This window comes from Oncorhynchus kisutch, linkage group LG25 (assembly GCF_002021735.2).
Source record: "Oncorhynchus kisutch isolate 150728-3 linkage group LG25, Okis_V2, whole genome shotgun sequence".
NCBI classification, from domain to species: domain Eukaryota; kingdom Metazoa; phylum Chordata; class Actinopteri; order Salmoniformes; family Salmonidae; genus Oncorhynchus; species Oncorhynchus kisutch.
Window position 1 is genome coordinate 41728404 of NC_034198.2, and position 25360 is coordinate 41753763.

A 25360-nucleotide genomic window follows, 5' to 3' on the forward strand; every position below is an offset into this window, starting at 1 on the left:
GGTCAGTAGTTTGATATAACGTATCAGGAGGGGTCAGTAGTTTGATATAAAGTATCAGGAGGAGGGGTCAGTAGTTTGATATAACGTATCAGGAGGGGTCAGTAGTTTGATATAAAGTATCAGGAGGGGTCAGTAGTTTGATATAAAGTATCAGGAGGAGGGGTCAGTAGTTTGATATAAAGTATCAGGAGGAGGGGTCAGTAGTTTGATATAAAGTATCAGGAGGGGTCAGTAGTTTGATATAAAGTATCAGGGGGGGTCAGTAGTTTGATATAAAGTATCAGGAGGAGGGGTCAGTGGTTTGATATAACGTATCAAGAGGGGTCAGTAGTTTGATATAAAGTATCAGGAGGAGGGGTCAGTAGTTTGATATAAAGTATCAGGAGGGGTCAGTAGTTTGATATAAAGTATCAGGAGGAGGGGTCAGTAGTTTAAGGTAAAGTATCAGGAGGGGTCAGTAGTTTGATATAAAGTATCAGGAGGAGGGGTCAGTAGTTTAAGGTAAAGTATCAGGAGGGGTCAGTAGTTTGATATAAAGTATCAAAATGAGGGGTCAGTAGTTTGATATAGAGTATCAGGAGGGGTCAGTAGTTTGATATAACGTATCAGGAGGAGGGGTCAGTAGTTTGATATAAAGTATCAGGAGGAGGGGTCAGTAGTTTGATATAAAGTATCAGGAGGGGTCAGTAGTTTGATATAAAGTATCAAGAGGGGTCAGTAGTTTGATATAAAGTATCAGGAGGAGGGGTCAGTAGTTTAAGGTAAAGTATCAGGAGGGGTCAGTAGTTTGATATAAAGTATCAGAAGGGGTCAGTAGTTTGATATAAAGTATCAGGAGGGGTCAGTAGTTTGATATAAAGTATCAAAATGAGGGGTCAGTAGTTTGATATAGAGTATCAGGAGGGGTCAGTAGTTTGATATAACGTATCAGGAGGAGGGGTCAGTAGTTTGATATAAAGTATCAGGAGGAGGGGTCAGTAGTTTGATATAGAGTATCAGGAGGGGTCAGTAGTTTGATATAAAGTACCAGGAGGAGGGGTCAGTAGTTTGATATAAAGTATCAGGAGTAGGGGTCAGTAGTTTGATATAAAGTACCAGGAGGGGTCAGTAGTTTGATATAAAGTATCAGGAGGGGTCAGTAGTTTGATATAAAGTATCAGGAGGAGGGGTCAGTAGTTTGATATAAAGTATCAGGAGGAGGGGTCAGTAGTTTGATATAAAGTATCAGGAGGGGTCAGTAGTTTGATATAAAGTATCAGGAGGAGGGGTCAGTAGTTTGATATAAAGTGTCAGGAGGAGGGGTCAGTAGTTTGATGTAAAGTATCAGGAGGGGTCAGTAGTTGATATAAAGTATCAGGAGGAGGGGTCAGTAGTTTGATATAAAGTACCAGGAGGGGTCAGTAGTTTGATATAAAGTATCAGGAGGAGGGGTCAGTAGTTTGATATAAAGTATCAGGAGGAGGGGTCAGTAGTTTGATGTAAAGTATCAGGAGGAGGGGTCACTAGTTTGATATGAAGTATCAGGAGGAGGGGTCAGTAGTTTGATATAAAGTACCAGGAGGAGGGGTCAGTAGTTTGATATAAAGTATCAGGAGGAGGGGTCAGTAGTTTGATATAAAGTGTCAGGAGGGGTCAGTAGTTTGATATAAAGTATCAGGAGGAGGGGTCAGTAGTTTGATATAATGTATCAGGAGGGGTCAGTAGTTTGATATAAAGTGTCAGGAGGAGGGGTCAGTAGTTTGATATAAAGTATCAGGAGGAGGGGTCAGTAGTTTGATATAAAGTATCAGGAGGAGGGGTCAGTAGTTTGATATAAAGTATCTGTAGGAGGTGTCAATATTTTGATATAAAGTATCAGGAGGGGTCAGTAGTTTGATATGAAGTATCAGGAGGAGGGGTCAGTAGTTTGATATAAAGTATCTGTAGGAGGTGTCAATATTTTGATATAAAGTATCAGGAGGGGTCACTAGTTTGATATAAAGTATCAGGGGGGGGTCAGTAGTTTGATATAAAGTATCAGGAGGAGGGGTCAGTAGTTTGATATAAAGTGTCAGGAGGAGGGGTCAGTAGTTTGATATAAAATATCAGGACGGGTCAGTAGTATGATATAAAGTATCAGTAGGTGGGGTCAGTAGTATGATATAAAGTATCAGTAGGAGGGGTCAGTAGTTTGATATAAAGTACCAGGAGGGGTCAGTAGTTTGATATAAAGTATCAGGAGGAGGGGTCAGTAGTTTGATATAAAGTACCAGGAGGGGTCAGTAGTTTGATATAAAGTATCAAAATGAGGGGTCAGTAGTTTGATATAAAGTATCAGGAGGGGTCAGTAGTTTGATATAAAGTATCAAAATGAGGGGTCAATAGTTTGATATAAAGTATCAAAATGAGGGGTCAGTAGTTTGATATAAAGTATCAGGAGGAGGGGTCAGTAGTTTGATGTAAAGTATCAGGAGGAGGGGTCACTAGTTTGATATGAAGTATCAGGAGGAGGGGTCAGTAGTTTGATATAAAGTACCAGGAGGAGGGGTCAGTAGTTTGATATAAAGTATCAGGAGGAGGGGTCAGTAGTTTGATATAAAGTGTCAGGAGGGGTCAGTAGTTTGATATAAAGTATCAGGAGGAGGGGTCAGTAGTTTGATATAATGTATCAGGAGGGGTCAGTAGTTTGATATAAAGTGTCAGGAGGAGGGGTCAGTAGTTTGATATAAAGTATCAGGAGGAGGGGTCAGTAGTTTGATATAAAGTATCAGGAGGAGGGGTCAGTAGTTTGATATAAAGTATCTGTAGGAGGTGTCAATATTTTGATATAAAGTATCAGGAGGGGTCAGTAGTTTGATATGAAGTATCAGGAGGAGGGGTCAGTAGTTTGATATAAAGTATCTGTAGGAGGTGTCAATATTTTGATATAAAGTATCAGGAGGGGTCACTAGTTTGATATAAAGTATCAGGGGGGGGGGCAGTAGTTTGATATAAAGTATCAGGAGGAGGGGTCAGTAGTTTGATATAAAGTGTCAGGAGGAGGGGTCAGTAGTTTGATATAAAATATCAGGACGGGTCAGTAGTATGATATAAAGTATCAGTAGGTGGGGTCAGTAGTATGATATAAAGTATCAGTAGGAGGGGTCAGTAGTTTGATATAAAGTACCAGGAGGGGTCAGTAGTTTGATATAAAGTACCAGGAGGGGTCAGTAGTTTATATAAAGTATCAAAATGAGGGGTCAGTAGTTTGATATAAAGTATCAGGAGGGGTCAGTAGTTTGATATAAAGTATCAAAATGAGGGGTCAATAGTTTGATATAAAGTATCAAAATGAGGTGTCAGTAGTTTGATATAAAGTATCAGGAGGGATGGGGCCACAGTGTCTCCTGACCCCTCCTGTCTCAGCCTCCAGTATTTATGCTGCAGTAGTTTATGTGTCAGGGGGCTAGGGTCAGTTTGTTATATCTGGAGTACTTCTCCTGTCCTATTCGGTGTCCTGTGTGAATCTAAGTGTGCATTCTCTAATTCTCTCCTTCTCTCTTTCTTTCTCTCTCTCGGAGGACCTGAGCCCTAGGACCATGCCCCAGGACTACCTGACATGATGACTCCTTGCAGTCCCCAGTCCACCTGGCCGTGCTGCTGCTCCAGTTTCAACTGTTCTGCCTTATTATTATTCGAACATGCTGGTCATTTATAAACATTTGAACATCTTGGCCATGTTCTGTTATAATCTCCACCCGGCACAGCCAGAAGAGGACTGGCCACCCCACATATGCTCTCTCTAATTCTCTCTTTCTTTCTCTCTCTCGGAGGACCTGAGCCCTAGGACCATGCCCCAGTACTACCTGACATGATGACTCCTTGCTGTCCCCAGTCCATCTGACCGTGCTGCTGCTCCAGTTTCAACTGTTCTGCCTTATTATTATACGACCATGCTGGTCATTTATGAACATTTGAACATCTTGGCCATGTTCTGTTATAATCTCCACCCGGCACAGCCAGAAGAGGACTGGCCACCCCACATAGCCTGGTTCCTCTCTAGGTTTCTTCCTAGGTTTTGGCCTTTCTAGGGAGTTTTTCCTAGCCACCGTGCTTCTACACCTGCATTGCTTGCTGTTTGGGGTTTTAGGCTGGGTTTCTGTACAGCACTTTGAGATATCAGCTGATGTACGAAGGGCTATATAAATACATTTGATTTGATTTGATTTGAGGGGTCAGTAGTTTTTTTACCCACTAATTTGTGCCCAGACCTGCAGAAAAAAAGTATATAAACATTAAATGGATGAAGAAGCATAGTCATAGAATATTGAAACAGTGTCAGATGACCCCTTGTGTACAGTAGAACCCTGACTCACCAAAATATACAAATGATTAACATTTTTCAAACCTATCCAATGAATGGAAGAACGTTTTGTTTAACATTATTCTTAGCTTCCATTCATTGGTCCTTTCCATGTTATTGAGGTTCCCACTGGGGTCTTGTTCTCCATACACCACTGTGCATTGTGGGATAGTAGTTTTGATAATACTGGTGGATGCTTCATCAGTGTGACTTTGGCACAGTGAAGTGAACTTCTTCATAGATAACTTGTGTAGCCTGAACATTTGGCGCCGATTTTCGTACATTTGGGGGGGGGGGGGATTATGGGTTATCTGTCAAATCCATGGTATGCAACCGTATACTCTATATAATAATGCAATAATTCTCGATTTAAAAACAAAAACTAAATATTTTCTGATCCCTTAGAATCCCAAATGGCTTTTTTCTTTTTGACCTGACTGAGTTTGATGTGAAAAATGTAAATGAGGGGTTTGGGAGTAAATTGTGCTAATAATGAGTTTTTCAAAAAATATTTAATAAATGTATTGAAGCAAATCCAGTAAAATTAAACATGTGTATACTATTTATTACATGGTTATATTTTAATGGTAGCAATTATCCATTGGCAACAGTTTCCTTTTTTGCATTTCACTTAACTCACAAATTCACATTCAATAGAATAGCATGCAGCGCGACTATAACAGTCAATGAACCGCCAAAAACGAACCGTTCACTCCAATCTCCATAATAAACCCTCCAATAGACTATATGGAAGGGTTTTACTCTGTATATAAACAAAGCGAAACGACACAGCCTGCCTGTCATTTGCCATGGGGCAATAATCGTGTCAATGAAAATAAATCCTTTCCACTAATCCATGTCTATCCTTTTAATCTCGGGTTTCAGAACGACGTTCAGACCTGTATGAGGCACTGAGATAGCAACACGATGCTTCGCTGGTTTGGCAGAACGAAATAAACATTACTTTTTTTTTTCTTTCAAAAGAGATCTTGTAGTTTAGTTTGATAGTAGGCGTATATTTTGTTAGTATAGTTTCGGAGAGAAAATGTTTCGAGGTTTTAGCCTGGGTTTCTGCTTGACATTATTTTGCTTCGGACCGTTTGTTTGCAGCGCGTGTCCGTCTCAATGTAACTGCTTCTTTCACAAATTATCAGACGGATCCAAAGCAAGGTAAAAACCAGAGAAATAATTACAACTATTTCAATTGTGAATGTGAACAACTTCTATTCTACATTTTTTGTTTTTGTTGTGTGGTGGTGCGTAGTGTGCAAGTAGTATGAGTTTAGCTTATCTTCTACTCTCTTTAAAAAAAAATATATATATATATATATATATATATATATATATATATATATATATATATATATATATATATATATATATATATAGACCCAATGATTAATTTGCAATGCTCTACGCCTCTTTCTTTGGTTCTAATAAATATCCCTAAACCATGTTTTACTAACGTTTAGACCGAATAAAAAAACAAGAAAGAAGGGTTAAAACGGAAGATTAAACAGACAAAAATTAAACAATATGTTGGTTGATTTATTTATGCAGTAATTGTACGTCTACCTTATGTCATGAACCCATACAAGTCCATGGTTAATTTGGGTTAAACTTGTAATGAAGTTGAGTCATCTGAATGAACGTGTTACACTAGGTTATACAGTGACTTTCAATAAGAGGTGTACCTTTCTCTCCATCTATCTAGGAGTGTCCTTTGCAATGACCCACAGATTACTCTGATCCCACCCAACTTTCCTGCAGACACCTCGAAACTGCGGATCGAGAAGACTGCCATCACAAAGATCTCCGGCGAAACCTTTCACTACCTCAACAGTTTGGAATTTCTCTGGATGTCTTTCAATTCTCTCAACTCTTTGAATGTAGACAGCTTCCGTGGCCTGAGAAGTCTGGATGAGCTGAGACTGGAAGGGAACGCTCTCACCTCTTTCCCCTGGGAATCTCTGACTGATATGCCCAACCTGAGGCTACTGGACCTACATAATAATAAGATATCGTCGATCCTGGCCGAGGCGACCATTTATATCAAGAACCTGACCTACCTGGACTTATCTAGCAACAACCTGGCCACCGTACCTCCTGAGGTTCTCTCTATGTGGTTATCTGTGAAACCGTCTCAAGAAGATGGGGACAGTTCCAAATATATTCTAGGTAAGGATCTGCTCGGCAATTAAAAACCATCTTTATTGAGCTTTTAGGGAATCCCATTTGGTTTGCAAGCCTGAATGAAATAGAAGCCTTTAAATTACATGCAAATTGACACACAGGAAACGTGAGAAACAATCGATGCCATCCACAACATTACAAGCCAGGGTGCTTTTATCCCAACATGCATTGCATGAGTACCTGTGGTGTGTTACGTAGCGTTAAATGAAAAGTTGGAGGAGACATGCATCAGACATTTGAGAGTAGTAAAATGATTACTCTAATTGTAGTAAAGGTAGCCATACTGTAGGGTTAATGAGAATACATTCACTAGTCTCACTTCAAACTAGCATGATTACTTTCTACTTACTAATACGTCGTGCTAAACTGACTTTATACACACATAACACAAGGTTATAGTTCAGACAGAGCAAGAAGAGTTGTCCAAAATGTGTATATATATATATTTGTGTTATGTACTACCAAGGTAGAACTGGTGTTATTTATTGCAATGCTAAAATGTATGTTATCTATTGCCATGATAAAAGCGGTGTTGATTATTTATTTTCATTTAACTACCATTTTAGTTTCTTTAAATCCCTTAGTTTAAGTCGCTCTGGATAAGAGCATCTGCTAAATGACTCAAATGTTTATATTCTGGTGAAATTATGTATTTTCTTCGTCACTGTAGGTCTCCATGACAACCCATGGCTATGTGACTGCCGGCTCTATGATCTGGTCCAGTTCCAGAAGTCTCCGTCATCCTCTGTGGTTCTGATCGACACCAAGCTGCGCTGTGCTGACCCGGAGAGCCTGTCGGGGGTGCTGTTCAGCGAGACGGAGCTCCAGAGGTGCCAGGGGCCCCGTGTCCACACGGCTGTTGCCCGGGTCAGGAGCTCCCTGGGGAACAACGTCCTGCTACGTTGTGGGACTATCGGAGTCCCAGTACCAGAGCTGTCCTGGACCCGGGCAGACGGCAAACAGATGAACGGCACTGGTGAGATTAATTGATTTATTGATTGATTGAATGTATTTAATGTGTAACACATAGATATACAGCCAAGAACAAGCAGTCACTACATATGCTAAAAAGGGATGAAGGACAACAACTACAAACAAACAAAAAAGTTGTTGACTTATTTCTGCTCCAAGTTTAGTGTTTCTAAACCTGCTCCAGTCACGGCAGGTCTTAGCCTGATCCCAGATCTGTTTGTGCTGTCTTGGAAACTGTTTGGCATAGTTGACAGAACAGCACAAACAGATCTAAGATCAGGCTAAGACCTGCCGTGACTGAAGGCTAGGCATATATACGTCTGCCTGTTGCCTGAATAAGTAGCTACAGTACTTAGGACATCTATTTTGAGTGTTGTAAAGTCAGAAGCTGAAATAGCCTAGATTACAGATGGATGGACGGTTTTCTTTTCACTAATCCTTCTAACTACTTTTTGGTTTGTATTTATTTCACAGTTCAGGAAGAAGTTTCAAAGGAGGGAATCATTTGGTCCATCCTGAGTGTGCCTGCCGTCTCTTACCGGGACTCTGGGAAATACATGTGCAAAGCGACCAACTTCGTGGGGACTGCAGATGCCATCATCTCCCTGGTTATTACAGACTCCTTTAAAAATGAGGAACAAGGTGGCAGCTCCAAGACTAGAAACCAAAGAGGACGGAAAACCGGTGGATTTGGGAAAGCTGCCTACCAGAAGAAACTTGTTGCCAGATACATACCTCCACCAACCACGACGGCAGCTATGCCCATCATCGAGCCACTAGGACCGAGTGGTTTCACAGGGAGGTATGATATCGAGAGCTACAGTATTTTGGACAGTGTGGCCGATGGACAGACGCCCGGTCCTCCTGCCACGGAGCCGGCGGTTATTAAGGAAGTGGAGAAGGAGGTTCTTAGCAACCTGGCAGCCAACGCCTCTTCTTTGCAGGCATCGGCGCCGCCAGAGAGACGGGTGGTACGATCGGTGAAGGTCATCGGGGACACCGATCACACCGTCTCCCTGAACTGGCGGGCCCCGACGGCCAAGAACACCACCGAGTTCAGCGTCCTGTATGCCGTTTTCGGCGAGAGGGACATGCGGAGGATCAACGTCGGCGTGGGAAAGAACCGTATCACCATCGACGGCCTTGTGCCAAGGACAAAGTACATCGCCTGCGTCTGCGTCAAAGGCCTGATCCCTAAAAAGGAGCAGTGTGTAATCTTCTCAACGGACGAGGCGGCAAGCGCAAGCGGCACCCAGAAGCTCATTAACGTGGTGGTGATCACTGTGGCCTGTGTGATCGCTGTCCCCCTGACACTGATCGTCTGCTGTGGGGCGCTCAAGAAGCGCTGTAAAAAGCTACTGGGGAGGAAATCCAAAGATATTCAAGACTCATATGTAACATTCGAGACCCTCTCCCCGGGACAGAAGCCTAAGGGGATGGAGGGGGAGTACCTTGCCAGGCAACACCCAGACGAGTCCAACAGACTGCTCTCTGCTAGATCCAGTGTGGACTCTGGGGCTACTTGTAGGAATGAGGGACCCCCTAGTGAGTACTTTTGTTGATACCAAATGAAGGCCTCAACCTTTACAGGGCAGAGAAGTCTGTCCTTTCCAAGCAGAACTTAAGTTGGTTGGTTGGTCTCTTCTGGCAAGTGATGTATTGTAGATGAGTGAAACTGCCCAGAGACGGGGCAGAAACCAACGGACAGTTGCATGGACAAGTGTGGTATATATGTGAGTCTAGATAAATAGGATAAATAAATGCTGACATAACTGTGATTATACAGCCTTGCAGAAATACAGGCCAACCTTGACCCGGTGAACTGTAAAAAAAATAATAATAATAAAAAACAGAAACAATTTTTTTCTTTAAAATGTGGAAATAAGCATTTTATATTTGTCATGCACTTTTAAGGGGGTAACATAGTGTAAGCAGTTGCCTTTCTTCGAAATGACACTTGGGTTACACAGTTATGCTAACTTTTACAAAATTCCCAGGTTTTCCAGAAATTCTTGGTGGAATAAGGAAACCCCAAAATGGCACATTCTACCAGAATACATGAAACCCATCTTTTTAACATAGGGAGGAAGAGTGATGACAGTTATTCTGAAATGAATCTGACCTCAGAATTCTGGTAGTTTTTATTTGACGAAATAATGTAAAGTATTGGTGAAGCAACTCATATCTGTAGTGATATTTTGTACCTCTGTGTATTTACCATAAATGTTAATGTGCCAGGTTTACTGTCCAATCAAACCTAACATACTATATATTTTGTAATATATATCTATGATCTGATCTGATATATAGTACCAGTCAAAAGTTTGGACTCACCTACTCATTGAAGGGTTTTTCTTTATTTGAAAACTTTTTTTACATTGTAGAATAATGGTTAAGACATCAACACTATAAAATAACACATATGGAATCATGTAGCAACAAAAAAAATGTTTAACTAATCAAAATAGGATTCTTCAAAGTAGCCACCCTTTGCCTTGATGACAGCTTTGCACACTCTTGGCATTCTCTCAACCAGCTTCACCTGGAATGCTTTTCCAACAGTCTTGAAGGAGTTTCCACATATGCTAAGCACTTGTTGGCTGCTTTTTCGTCACTCTGCGGTCCAACTCATCCCAAATCATCTCAATTGGTTTGAGGTTGGGTGATTGTGGAGGCCAGGTCATCTGATGCAGCACTCCATCACTCTCCTTCTTGGTCAAATAGCCTTTACACAGGCTGGAGGTGTGTTGGGTCATTGACCTGTTGAAAAACAAATGATAGTGGGATTAAGCGCAAACCAGATGGGATGGCGTGTCGCTGCAGAATGCTGTGGTAGCCATGCTGGTTAAGTGTGCCTTGAATCCTGAATAAATCACTGACAGTGTCACCAGCAAAGCACTCCCCACACCATCACACCACCTCCTCCATGCTTCACGGTGGGAACCACACATGCGGAGATCATCCGTTCACCTACTCTGCGTCTCACAAAGACACGGCCGTTCGAACCAAAAATCTCCAATTTGTACTTATCAGACCAAAGGACAGATTTCCAGATTTGTCTAATGTTCATTGTTCGTGTTTCTTGGCCCAAGCCCAAAACCCAAGGTCTCTTATTGGTGTCCTTTAGTAAGGTGTTCTATGCCACAATTCAACCATGAAAACCTGATTCATGCAGACTCCTCTGAACAGATGATGTTGAGATGTGTCTGTCACTTGAACTCAGTGAAGCATTTATTTGGGCTGCAATCTGAGATGCAGTTAACTTTAATGATCTTATCCTCTGCAGCAGAGGTAACTCTGGGTCTTCCTTTCCTGTGGCGGTCCTCACGAGAGACAGTTAACTTTAATGAACTTATCCTCTGCAGCAGAGGTAACTCTGGGTCTTCCTTTCTTGTGGCGGTCCTCATGAGAGCCAGTTTCATCATAGTGATTGATGGTTTTTGCGACTGCACTTGAAGAAACATTAAAAGTTCTGGAAATGTTCCGGATTGACTGACCTTCATGTCTTAAACTAATGATGGACTGTCATTTCTCTTTGCTTATTTTAACTGTTCTTGTCATAATATGGACTTGGTCTTTTACCAAATAGGGCCATCTTCTGTATACCACCGTTACCTTGTCACAACATAACTGATTCGCTCAAATGCAGGAATTCATTTTAACACACCTGTTAATTGAAATGCATTTCAGGTTGAAGCTGGTTGAGAGAATGCCAAGAGTGTGTGAAGCTGTCATCAAGGCAAAGGGTGGCTAATTTGAACAATCTAAAATATATTTTTGATTTTTTTAACACTTTTGGTTACTACATGATTCCATATGTGTTATTTCATAGTTTTGATGTCTTCACTATTATTCTACAATGTAGAAAATTGTAAACATTTAAAAATTTTAAAAAGAAAGAAAAACCCCTGAGTGAGTAGGTGTGTCCAAACTTTTGACTGGTACTGTATGTGTATAAATAAATACTTTTTTATAAATGTTTGTGTCCTCTTAAATCCTTACCTGCATATTCCTTCCCAGAACACTTTGACAACCATTTTGTTCAAGCACTCAGAGGATTGGTTCTGTTTTCAAAGATACAGAACATCATAATGGGGTGATATCCATCCATGAAGCTGGTTGAGAGAATGCCAAGAGTGTGTGAAGCTGTCATCAAGGCAAAGGGTGGCTAATTTGAACAATCTAAAATATATTTTTTGATTTTTTTAACACTTTTGGTTACTACATGATTCCATATGTGTCAATAGTCAATTATCAAGAGGTGAAAACAGGCAGATGTAAACATTCAGGTGCCAAGCCACTGCATGGCATAGCACCAGTATGCTCGGCAATAGCATTAAGCTAAGCCTTAGAACTTACACTATGATATTATATGACCTATATGACCTATGACCTTATATGATTATATGATATGATAATATACATTTGAAGGGCTGACGAAGAAATGACAAGGAAACATGTTGTGACCAGCACCATGGAATCCTGACCTGTTGACCGGACGTGCTACCTGTCCCAGACCTATTATTTGACCATGCTGGTCATTTATGAACATTTGAACATCTTGGCCATGTTCTGTTATAATCTCCACCCGGCACAGCCAGAAGAGGACTGGCCACCCCACATAGCCTGGTTCCTCTCTAGGTTTCTTCCTAGGTATTGGCGTTTCTAGGGAGTTTTTTCCTAGCCAACGTGCTTCAACACCTGCATTGCTTGCTGTTTGGGGTTTTAGGCTGGGTTTCTGTACAGCACTTTGAGATATCAGCTGATGTACGAAGGGCTATAGAAATACATTTGATTTGATTTGATGGATAGCTTTCACATGATAGCCTATGTTTTGTTTAGCGTTTCATATTGGTGCTGATCACAACTTGATCGTTCGTCTATGGCCACTGTGGTCGTTTACTTTGTACAGTATCGTTTGCAGACTACGTACATATGTGTGTCTGAAGACCTCTTCCATTCGTTCCTCATTTAATAGCCATGGATCCTTTTGTTTCATGCAGTCTACAAATAAGAGACGTTGGGTATATAGTGCCATTTTCTCAATGGTCTTCAGTAGCCCTGATCTATAGATTGCATATTGGACTTCCCGATGCTCTAAGTCACTGTCCGTGCATATTTAATATCAAGTAATATTTTTTTCTGAGAAATCATATTATTTTCTGAAATGTCCCGTTCGTTTATTATGGATTAGGGAACATACATGTTGTGACAGACTTTCTCTAAATAGATCACTTTATTGGTCAATTGCACACAAGGTTCAACCGAAATTTGACTTCCGTTGTTAACCCAACCCCTCCGAAAGAGGGGTTAGGTTTTTTGGAGAAGTGCAGGGGGCTACCACACTGGGCCCCCGGGAAGCTGTTGTTGTTGGGGGGGGGGGGGGTTAAGGGCACAACGCCAGGTAATGTCATCTAGGATTTGATACCAGCAACCCTCCGGTTGCCAGCTCACTTCCTGGCAGATTTTTCCAGTAGGACCCGGTTTTCAAACGGGCAACTCTCCGGTTTACTGGCTTGCCCCTCTAACCACTATGCTACCTGCCACCCCACAAGGAGGATTATAGCTAAAAAAAAATATTTAAAAAGACAAACTTTCAGCGTGTTTTTAACTTATCATTTGGTGTCTCAAAGGGATTGCATCAAGGAAGATTAAGGTAATAGGTTTACCTCTACTGTCCGTCCCTCCCTGTGGAGATGCTCGGCTCTAATGCTTCACATGGGTTTCTGTTAAAGGAATTATGGCCACCTTGTATACAGTATTAGCTATAGCTTGGCTATTCTATAAAGTAACTCCTGCCTCGACATCTTGTTTACCCGGCTGCTCTTGCACAAATGATAACTTGGGAAGGTAAGTCGTTTGTTTTCAGTTCTTGTGTAGCTAGTTTTGTACCGAGTTTCCTTACGGTGTCAGTACGTTATATGCAGTATTGACTGGTCAAGTGTAGGCTATTACTGAACTCAATGGTGGCTTTTCATGACTGGTTTTAACAATAGACAATATGGAGAGATAACATTTTACATTGACATTTTAAGTCATTTAGCAGACGCTTTTATCCAGAGTGATTTACAGGAGCACATCCACAAATTGTTCACAAAAGTCGGCACTTAACCGCTAGGCTACTCTGCCCATGTGTCTATGATGAAAGGAATATAGATAACTTCCTCTAACCGTCCTTCCATAACCCATAATGTTTTGGTTTTATTTTTAGATCCTTACTTTGTATGGAAACAGCCATGGGACGAATCCCAGACAACGTCCCAAATTATTTCAGTAAAATTCGAATAGAGAATTCCCACCTGACCGAATTACCGAGCGGCTCCTTCTCTAAAGTCAGTGCCTTGGCGTCTCTATGGTTGAATTTCAACGACATCACCCTAATGAACATCAAAAGTCTGGAGGGGCTGACGAATCTAACGGAACTGCGGCTCCAGGGAAACAAGCTGCGTTCAGTCCCATGGACAGCATTCCAGGACACGCCGAACCTGAACATTTTGGACCTGAAACTCAATCGACTAGACGTGCTCCCGGAATCAGCCCTGAGACAACTACCGGGCTTGACCTATTTAGACTTATCCTTCAATCAGCTTACTGTCATATCCAGGGATGTCTTCCTCAACTGGCCTCTCCTCAACACTCAGGAGAGAAAAGGACGTAAAGAGGCCAGCAGTGGAGAGGCCAACGTTGTTTTAGCGCTGCACGACAACCCTTGGCTGTGTGACTGCCGCCTCAAAGGTTTCGTTGAGTTTATCAAAACCATTAGTCCACCTCTGATTCTGATGAACTCCTACCTGACGTGCACGGGCCCCAGTTCCAGGGCGGGGAAGTTCTTCCACGAAGTCGGTTTGAAAGCATGCATGAAGCCCGAGGCCTCAGCCACAGAAACCAACATGACGGTGTCACTGGGGGACAAGGTAACCCTCCAGTGCTTAGTCAAAGCCAGGCCTGAACCCTCCATCCATTGGTCATACAACCTGAAGATTATAAAGGGATTTACTGGTAAGGTTTTATTTATTCTAGGCTACCATACATTAGAATGCTGTGACTTTGCTGCAGTGGGGTATTTACCACGATATCATATGTCAGTCCTAGTTTATTGTAAGCTACACCACTTTGATGACAGGATTTAGGACAAGCAGGCTAATGCATGTGTATGTCATTCATGACTTTGGTAGGCTCTTCATGTTTCTACGTTTCTAAGTAGAAAAGCCGCCATAGATTGATTGCAACAGCTTTTCTTGTAGGCAAACTCAACAATACTGTTTAGTTAACCCCCCCACCCCACCCCACCCCCGCACCTCTCTGATTCAGAGGGTTAAATGTGGAAGAAACATTTCAGTTGAATGCATTCAGTTGTACAACTGACTAGGTCCCCCCCCATTTCCCTATTCATAATGCAACATATTACTGTAAATATTGTAAATATACAATATGTACATGTTTAAACAACAACAACTCAACATCCCACTGGGTACAGATGTCAATTCAACATCTATTCCACGTTGGTTCAACGTCATTTCATTTAAATGGCTTGGAAACAACGTTGATTCAACCAGTGTATGCCCAGTGGGATAATTCTCCTTTCTCTCCCTCTTCAGTGGCAGAGACCCGTGTGGACGATGAGACCATCAGATCTCAGCTGGTCATCCCATCCATGCACCTGGAAGACCGAGGAATCTACACCTGCTTCGCCAACAACTTTATCGGCAACTTCTCCGTCAGTTTCCTGATCAACATCAAGTCTTTCAACGCCTCCTCCTCCGGCGGTGCCGCCATGTCTCGTCCCCCGTTCCCCCTGTCCTCAGCCGACGAGAACGTCTACATTGACATACGCATCTCCAAGCAGACGGTCTACGGCATCACTCTGGAGTGGTACGCTGCGACGGACAACCCTGCAGAGACCTGGTTCACCATCCAGTTGGGGAAATACCACTCTGAGAAAAAGGAGTTGACATACATCGGGCCGGGCATCAACACCTATTCGGTCAACGGCCTCCTACCGGTTAGTAAATACGAGGTGTGTGTGACGCTGAAGAACCAGACGCCTCGCGCCGGTCAGTGCATCGTGTTCTTAACAGGAAGTGACATCAGCCAGCTGGAACAACGGGAGAAGTTCATCCATATTATCGTGATCATGTGCGCCATGGTGCTGGCAGTGCCCGTGGGGATGTACGCCTGCACCACCGACACCAGATGTACGTTCAGCTACCTGGACCGCTGTACGGAGCAGTGTAAGAGGAGGAGGAGGCAGGAGAAGACCCTGAGGACCAATGGGGAGAGACAGGGGACCTTCGACAGCCTCCAGGCCGCCAGCGATGAAGGACTCTGTCGTGACTCTGAAGAGTTGATGATGAAGAGGAGGTCCTCCCAGGATAAAAACAACCACAAGGGCAGAGTACAAGATCCACAAGAGACAAACATTGGAGCAAAGCTTTATTAGCTCTAGGTTTAACATAAAAATAAAATAAATGTACTAAGATACCTAGTGGTAGAAATGCAGACCAGTCTTCTGTGAAGTGAAGCTTCAGGAAACACATCTGTAAAGCTACAAGTTAAGAAGACTGAAATGCCTTTTTTCCATGACTGTAGGGAAGTATTGTATTGTTTTATCAAAATGCCCTGTCTCTACTTTATATGCTGTATCTTTGGGATATGGTGGTTTTTTTTTAGCTTCATTGTTCTTCTCTGTTTTAAAAGAAATAACCAATCTGGCACGAAATCACGACTGTTGCTTCAAAACATTTCCTTGTCTTCAGAATGTCGTGAACTGTATTCTGCTCATTGACAATAATTATTTCAGAGCCACACCAGGTTCAGTCAAATATACAATAACCATGCCTTTGCACTACGACCTTTGTAATGAATGAGGCTTCTTTGCTATTGTTTTCCTGTGGGATAATGGGGATTAGAGTTGGGGGTGAAGCTGGACACTATAGACAGCAGGGTCCTAATAGCTCCCTACCAAAAATCCCATAGGTACTGTAGGTCAAACGTAGTGCCCTACACAGAGAATAGGGTTCTATAGTTAGATCTTAACCATGTCTCTCAGTGACAATAAGGTTCTATAGTTAGATATAAACCATGTCTCTCAGAGAGAATAGGGTTCTATTGTTAGATCTTAACCATGTCTCTCAGAGAGAATAGGGTTCTATTGTTAGATCTTAACCATGTCTCTCAGAGAGAATAGGGTTCTAGTGTTAGATCTTAACCATGTCTCTCAGAGAAAATATGGTTCTATTGTTAGATCTTAACCATGTCTCTCAGAGAAAATATGGTTCTATAGTTAGATCTTAACCATGTCTCTCTGAGAGAGTAGGGTTCTACTTAGATCTTAACCATGTCTCAGAGAGAATAGGGTTCTACTTAGATCTTAACCATGTCTCTCGGAGAGAGTAGGGTTCTACTTAGATCTTAACCATGTCTCAGAGAGAATAGGGTTCTACTTAGATCTTAACCATGTCTCTCGGAGAGAGTAGGGTTCTATACTTAGATATAAACCATGTCTCTCAGAGAGAATAGGCAACATGAGATCTTCTCTGAGTGACTGCATTAGATTATCCTTTCTGATATCTATTTTTTATACAGTACCAATCAAAAGTTTGGACACCTCTACTCATTCAAGGGTTTTTATAAATGTTTTACTTTTTTCCACGCTGTAGAATAATAGTGAAGACATTAAAACTATGAAATAAAACATATGGAATCATGTGGTAACCAAAAAAGTGTTAAACAAATAAAAAAAAAGATTTTAGATTCTTCAAAGTAGCCACCGTTTGCCTTGATGACAGCTTTGCACACTCCTGGCATTCTCTCAACCAGCTTCACCTGGAATGCGTAAGGAGTTCCCACATCTTGGCTGCTTTTCCTTCACTCTGCGGTCCAACTCATCCCAAACCATCTCAATTGGGTTGAGGTTTGGTGATTATGGAGGCCAGGTCACCTGATGCAGCACTCCATCACTCTCCTACTTGGTCAAATAGCCCTTACACAGCCTGTGGATGTGTTGGGTCATTGTCCTGTTGAAAAACAAATTATTGTCCCACTAAGTGCAAACCAGATGGGATGGCGTATCGCTGCAGAATGCTATGGTAGCCATGCTGGTTAAGTGTGCCTTGAATTCTAAATAAATCACAGACAGTGTCACCAGCAAAGCACCCCCACACTATCACACCTCCTCCTCCATGCTTCACGGGCAGGAACCACACATGCAGAGATCAGCCATTCACCTACTCTGCGTCTCCCAAAGACATGGCGGTTGAACCAAAAATCTCAAATTTGACCAAAGGACAGATTTAGACCGGTCTAATGTCCTTTGCTGATGTTTCTTGGCCCAAGCAAGTCTCTTCTTCATATTGGTGTCCTTTAGTAGTGTTTTCTATGTGGCAATTGGGCCATGAAGGCCTGATTCACGCAGTCTCTGAACAGTTGATGTTGAGATGTGTCTGTTTACTTGAACTCTGTGAAGCATTTATTTGGGCTGCAATTTCTGAGGCTGGTAACTCTAATGAACTTTTATCTGCAGCAGAGGTAACTCTGGGTCTTCCTTTCCAATGGCGGTCCTCATGAGAGCGGCCCTCATCATAGCGCTTGATGGTATTTCCGACTACACTTGACGAAACTTTCAAAGTTCTGGAAATGTTCAGTTTTAAAGTAATGATGGACTGTTGTTTCTCTTTGCTTATTTGATCTGTTCTTGCCATAATATGGACTTGGTCTTTTACCAAATAGGGCTGTCTTCTGTATACCACCCCTACCTTGTCACAACTCAACTGATCGGCTCAAACACATTAAGGAAAGAGAGAAATTCCACAAATTAGGCACACCTGTTAATTGAAATGCATTCCAGGTGACTACCTCGTGAAGCTGGTTGAGAGAATGCCAAGAGTGTGCAAAGCTGTCATCAAGGCAAAGGGTGGCTACTTTGAAGAATCTCAAATATAAAATATATTTTGATTTGTTTAACATTCTTTTGGTTACTACATGATTCCATATGTATTATTTCATAGTTGTGATGTCTTCACTATTATTCTACAATGTAGAAAATGTAAAAAATAAAGAAAAACCCTTGAATGAGTAGGTGTGTCCAAACTGTTGACTGCTACTGTCTATAAAATAGACATTATCTGTCACATTAGAGGGTAAATAGTCTACTCTTAAATTGACTTGAATGTACTTTTGCATTCAACAATGATCTAAAATATCTGTCTTTCACATGCCAATGTGATCCAAACCTGTATAGTCTTCAATAAATTCACATCTATTGTGGAGTTGAAGATATTCTACTTCTGTGATTTGTATCATCATACCTTTCACTTTATTAAGTTAACAATGCCGGTAATTTTTCCAAAAGGTTTAGATTTTCCAGATATCCCAGTTGGAAGATTCCCGGAATCGGAAGAGAATATGCAGGGATCCCTCACCTACTGAACTGACAGGGATCCCTCACCTACTGAACTGACAGGGATCCCTCACCTACTGAACTGACAGGGATCCCTCACCTACTGAACTGACAGGGATCCCTCACCTACTGAACTGACAGGTATCCCTCACCTACTGAACTGACAGGGATCCCTCACCTACTGAACTAACAGGTATCCCTCACCTACTGAACTGACAGGGATCCCTCACCTACTGAACTGACAGGTATCCCTAGACTACTGAACTGACAGGTATCCCTAGACTACTGAACTGACAGGTTGGTTAGCCTACTGAACTGTATCCAGATTCAGCTTATCCCTACTGAACTGCCTGTTGTTGGGTTTGCCTACTGAACTGCCTGTTGTTGGGTTAGCCTACTGAACTGCCTGTTGTTGGTTTAGTCTACTGAACTGCCTGTTGTTGGGTTAGCCTACTGAACTGACTGTTGTTGGGTTTGACTACTGAACTGACAGGTGGGTTTGACTACTGTACTGACTGAGGTTGGTTTTGACTACTGAACTGACTGAGGTTGGGTTTGACTACTGAACTGACAGGTGGGTTTGACTACTGTACTGACAGGTGGTTTTGACTACTGAACTGACTGAGGCGGGTTTGACTACTGAACTGCCTGTTGTTGGGTTAGCCTACTGAACTGACTGTTGTTGGGTTTGACTACTGAACTGCCTGTTGTTGGGTTAGCCTACTGAACTGCCTGTTGTTGGGTTAGTCAACTGAACTGCCTGTTGTTGGGTTAGCCTACTGAACTGCCTGTTGTTGGGTTAGCCTACTGAACTGACAGGTGGGTTTGACTACTGAACTGACTGAGGTTGGTTTGACTACTGAACTGACAGGTTGGGTTTGACTACTGAACTGACAGGTTGGGTTTGACTACTGAACTGACTGAGGTTGGTTTGACTACTGAACTGACAGGTTGGGTTTGACTACTGAACTGACAGGTTGGGTTTGACTACTGAACTGACTGAGGTTGGTTTGACTACTGAACTGACAGGTTGGGTTTGACTACTGAACTGACAGGTTGGGTTTGACTACTGAACTGACAGGTGGGTTTGACTACTGAACTGACAGGTTGGGTTTGACTACTGAACTGACAGGTTGGGTTTGACTACTGAACTGACAGGTTGGGTTTGACTACTGAACTGACAGGTTGGGTTTGACTACTGAACTGACTGAGGTTGGTTTGACTACTGAACTGACAGGTTGGGTTTGACTACTGAACTGACAGGTTGGGTTTGACTACTGAACTGACAGGTTGGGTTTGACTACTGAACTGACTGAGGTTGGTTTGACTACTGAACTGACAGGTTGGGTTTGACTACTGAACTGACAGGTTGGGTTTGACTACTGAACTGACAGGTTGGGTTTGACTACTGAACTGACAGGTTGGGTTTGACTACTGAACTGACAGGTTGGGTTTGACTACTGAACTGACAGGTTGGGTTTGACTACTGAACTGACAGGTTGGGTTTGACTACAGAACTGACAGGTTGGGTTTGACTACTGAACTGACAGGTTGGGTTTGACTACTGAACTGACAGGTTGGGTTTGACTACTGAACTGACAGGTTGGGTTTGACTACTGAACTGACAGGTGAGTTTGTCGACAACACACCTTTGATTGAATCCCAGACTTTGTGTGCTTGAACTGAATAATGACGTACAGTACTACACCTATCGACACATAAACATTTCTTTTATTTATTTTATTCATCATTTATTGCAGCACACAAAATAAAAAAATGTTTCTTCTATTTTTTTCTTTTTTCTTCTTTCAAACCAAATTCCAACATACACATACCAATAACTGACAGACGCAGACAAACAACGATCTCCTCTGCCCAGACCTGCCTGGTCACTCCTCCATCCCTAGTACCTGCCTGGTCACTCCTCCATCCCTACTGTAGTACCTACCTGGTCACTCCTCCATCCCTACTGTAGTACCTACCTGGCCACTCCTCCATCCCTACTGTAGTACCTACCTGGTCACTCCTCCATCCCTACTGTAGTACCTACCTGGTCACTCCTCCATCCCTACTGTAGTACCTACCTGGCCACTCCTCCATCCCTACTGTAGTACCTACCTGGCCACTCCTCCATCCCTACTGTAGTACCTGCCTGGTCACTCCTCCATCCCTACTGTAGTACCTGCCTGGTCACTCCTCCATCCCTACTGTAGTACCTACCTGGCCACTCCTCCATCCCTACTGTAGTACCTGCCTGGTCACTCCTCCATCCCTACTGTAGTACCTGCCTGGTCACTCCTCCATCTCTAGTACCTGCCTGGTCACTCCTCCATCCCTACTGTAGTACCTGCCTGGTCACTCCTCCATCCCTACTGTAGTACCTGCCTGGTCACTCCATCCCTACTGTAGTACCTGCCTGGTCACTCCTCCATCCCTACTGTAGTACCTACCTGGTCACTCCTCCATCCCTACTGTAGTACCTACCTGGTCACTCCTCCATCCCTACTGTAGTACCTGCCTGGTCACTCCTCCATCCCTACTGTAGTACCTACCTGGTCACTCCTCCATCCCTACTGTAGTACCTACCTGGTCACTCCTCCATCCCTACTGTAGTACCTGCCTGGTCACTCCTCCATCCCTACTGTAGTACCTGCCTGGTCACTCCTCCATCCCTAGTACCTGCCTGGTCACTCCTCCATCCCTACTGTAGTACCTGCCTGGTCACTCCTCCATCCCTAGTACCTACCTGGCCACTCCTCCATCCCTTCTGTAGTACCTGCCTGGTCACTCCTCCATCCCTACTGTAGTACCTGCCTGGTCACTCCTCCATCCCTACTGTAGTACCTGCCTGGTCACTCCTCCATCCCTACTGTAGTACCTACCTGGCCACTCCTCCATCCCTAGTACCTGCCTGGTCACTCCTCCATCCCTACTGTAGTACCTGCCTGGTCACTCCTCCATCCCTACTGTAGTACCTACCTGGTCACTCCTCCATCCCTACTGTAGTACCTGCCTGGTCACTCCTCCATCCCTACTGTAGTACCTACCTGGTCACTCCTCCATCCCTACTGTAGTACCTACCTGGCCACTCCTCCATCCCTACTGTAGTACCTACCTGGTCACTCCTCCATCCCTACTGTAGTACCTACCTGGTCACTCCTCCATCCCTACTGTAGTACCTACCTGGCCACTCCTCCATCCCTACTGTAGTACCTACCTGGCCACTCCTCCATCCCTACTGTAGTACCTGCCTGGTCACTCCTCCATCCCTACTGTAGTACCTGCCTGGTCACTCCTCCATCCCTACTGTAGTACCTACCTGGCCACTCCTCCATCCCTACTGTAGTACCTGCCTGGTCACTCCTCCATCCCTACTGTAGTACCTGCCTGGTCACTCCTCCATCTCTAGTACCTGCCTGGTCACTCCTCCATCCCTACTGTAGTACCTGCCTGGTCACTCCTCCATCCCTACTGTAGTACCTGCCTGGTCACTCCATCCCTACTGTAGTACCTGCCTGGTCACTCCTCCATCCCTACTGTAGTACCTACCTGGTCACTCCTCCATCCCTACTGTAGTACCTACCTGGTCACTCCTCCATCCCTACTGTAGTACCTGCCTGGTCACTCCTCCATCCCTACTGTAGTACCTACCTGGTCACTCCTCCATCCCTACTGTAGTACCTACCTGGTCACTCCTCCATCCCTACTGTAGTACCTGCCTGGTCACTCCTCCATCCCTACTGTAGTACCTGCCTGGTCACTCCTCCATCCCTAGTACCTGCCTGGTCACTCCTCCATCCCTACTGTAGTACCTGCCTGGTCACTCCTCCATCCCTAGTACCTACCTGGCCACTCCTCCATCCCTTCTGTAGTACCTGCCTGGTCACTCCTCCATCCCTACTGTAGTACCTGCCTGGTCACTCCTCCATCCCTACTGTAGTACCTGCCTGGTCACTCCTCCATCCCTACTGTAGTACCTACCTGGCCACTCCTCCATCCCTAGTACCTGCCTGGTCACTCCTCCATCCCTACTGTAGTACCTGCCTGGTCACTCCTCCATCCCTACTGTAGTACCTACCTGGTCACTCCTCCATCCCTACTGTAGTACCTGCCTGGTCACTCCTCCATCCCTACTGTAGTACCTACCTGGTCACTCCTCCATCCCTACTGTAGTACCTGCCTGGTCACTCCTCCATCCCTACTGTAGTACCTACCTGGTCACTCCTCCATCCCTAGTACCTACCTGGTAACTCCTCCATCCCTACTGTAGTACCTGCCTGGTCACTCCTCCATCCCTACTGTAGTACCTACCTGGTCACTCCTCCATCCCTAGTACCTACCTGGCCACTCCTCCATCCCTACTGTAGTACCTGCCTGGCCACTCCTCCATCCCTACTGTAGTACCTGCCTGGTCACTCCTCCATCCCTAGTACCTACCTGGCCACTCCTCCATCCCTACTGTAGTACCTGCCTGGTCACTCCTCCATCCCTACTGTAGTACCTACCTGGCCACTCCTCCATCCCTACTGTAGTACCTACCTGGCCACTCCTCCATCCCTACTGTAGTACCTGCATTATTGTTTGCCACATGGCCTTAAATTGTACCAATTTGTTTTTCTTGGTTACTATTTCAATAAATCATGATGTTTTTCCTTTCTGTTTATGATGGAGGAGTCATTGATTGTTTTTTTTCTCCAAGATGTGTAATGAGAAAATAATCGTCCAGTCCGTTTGATATCTCAGGACACTCCCACAAACATATTTCTGTAGTTCTAGTTGTAGTTTATTGTTTTCTGAAACTTAAATCTAGTTTAGAAGAATAAACACAATCCCCACACAATATAATTATTTTTCAAATATTTATTCAAAAAGATAAATATAAAGACAATATAAAGTTTTCACCTAAAGGGACAGGCATGTGTTACACAGCATACATACAGTACATACACAGAATATATTTGATCAGTATGTATCCAAAACATTTTCACAAAGTGTGTACATACTGTACACAGCGTGGAAGTGAATGCTTAAAAATTCTGACCAAGTTTATGGCCAATTTTGAGAAACAGTGATTATTTTGACTCACGTGTAAATAAATTATTAGCTAATCTGCCTAATCTAGGGTGACTGATTTCTACAGTTTATTGACTGAAGCAACAAAAAGATCCCTTCAGTTAAATCCAACACCAATCCACCACCATTCCACCACCAATCCACCCCCAATACAACACCAATCCAATACCAATCCAACACCAATCCAATACCAATCCACCACCAATCCAACACCAATCCACCACCAATCCACCCCCAATACAACACCAATCCAATACCAATCCACCACCAATCCAACACCAATCCACCACCAAACCACCCCCAATACAACACCAATCCAATACCAGTCCACCACCAATCCAATACCAATCCACCACCAATCCACCCCCAATACAACACCAATCCAATACCAATCCAATACCAATCCAACACCAATCCAATACCAATCCACCACCAATCCACCACCAATCCAACACCAATCCAATACCAATCCACCACCAATCCACCCCCAATACAACACCAATCCAATACCAATCCACCACCAATCCACCCCCAATACAACACCAATCCAATACCAATCCAACACCAATCCAACACCAATCCACCACCAATCCAACACTAATCCAACACCAATCCAACACCAATCCACCAATCCAACACCAATCCACCACCAATCCAACATCAATCCAACACCAATCCACCCAATTAAAAGATTACCCTTTAGAAATCCAAAAGCATTTAAGAAGAAAAAGCAAGTGATTTGAAACAAGAGCTTCAGAATCTTCTAAGTCTCTACTTCAAAATACGACCAACACCATTAGAATGTCACTACACTAATACTTCTCCTACATTTAAAATGTGGATTGAACAGATTGTTGACTTTCTTCTTCTTGAAAAGCTCACGTATGACCTCCGCAAGAGACAGAACCAAGTTTGATAGACTCTGGTCTCCACGACTCAACTATATTTCAAACTGGACAGAGTGAATGGGGTGATTGGGGGAAATGAGCAGATACATGTTGTGTAAGGTGCTGTTAAAACCAATGATTTGCTCGTCGTCTCAGCTAAGGTTGGAAATAGAACAAGAACCTTGATAGTGCTGCTGTAAGATTATTTTTTTACAGTTTTTTTTATTATTATTGTCAGTTATTTTTTTATATATTTTTTATAAGTCTGTCACATCTGTGAATGTGGAATGTGTTTATAAGTCTGTCACATCTGTGAATGTGGAATGTGTTTATAAGTCTGTCACATCTGTGAATGTGGAATGTGTTTATAAGTCTGTCACATCTGTGAATGTGGAATGTGTTTATAAGTCTGTCACATCTGTGAATGTGGAATGTGTTTATAAGTCTGTCACATCTGTGAATGTGGAATGTGTTTTTAAGTCTGTCACATCTGTGAATGTGGAATGTGTTTTTAAG

The 25360-nt window shown here is 43.2% G+C and overlaps 2 protein-coding genes across 2 annotated transcripts; both read left to right on the plus strand.

Annotated features, from left to right (window-relative positions):
• The first annotated feature begins 5216 nt into the window (after positions 1–5216).
• Positions 5217–11463, plus strand: LOC109884089 (leucine-rich repeat, immunoglobulin-like domain and transmembrane domain-containing protein 1). The gene is made up of 4 exons (XM_020476095.2): positions 5217–5491; positions 6036–6499; positions 7185–7490; positions 7961–11463. Exons 1-4 carry the CDS (start codon positions 5367–5369, stop codon positions 9046–9048), a joined length of 1983 nt encoding a protein of 660 aa, XP_020331684.2. The 5' UTR covers positions 5217–5366; the 3' UTR covers positions 9049–11463.
• A 1400-nt stretch (positions 11464–12863) lies between these two features.
• Positions 12864–16205, plus strand: LOC109884090 (leucine-rich repeat, immunoglobulin-like domain and transmembrane domain-containing protein 2). The gene is made up of 3 exons (XM_031804550.1): positions 12864–13336; positions 13698–14485; positions 15085–16205. The coding sequence occupies exons 1-3, from the start codon at positions 13227–13229 to the stop codon at positions 15924–15926; spliced, it is 1740 nt and encodes a 579-aa protein (XP_031660410.1). The 5' UTR covers positions 12864–13226; the 3' UTR covers positions 15927–16205.
• The last annotated feature ends 9155 nt before the right edge of the window (positions 16206–25360 follow it).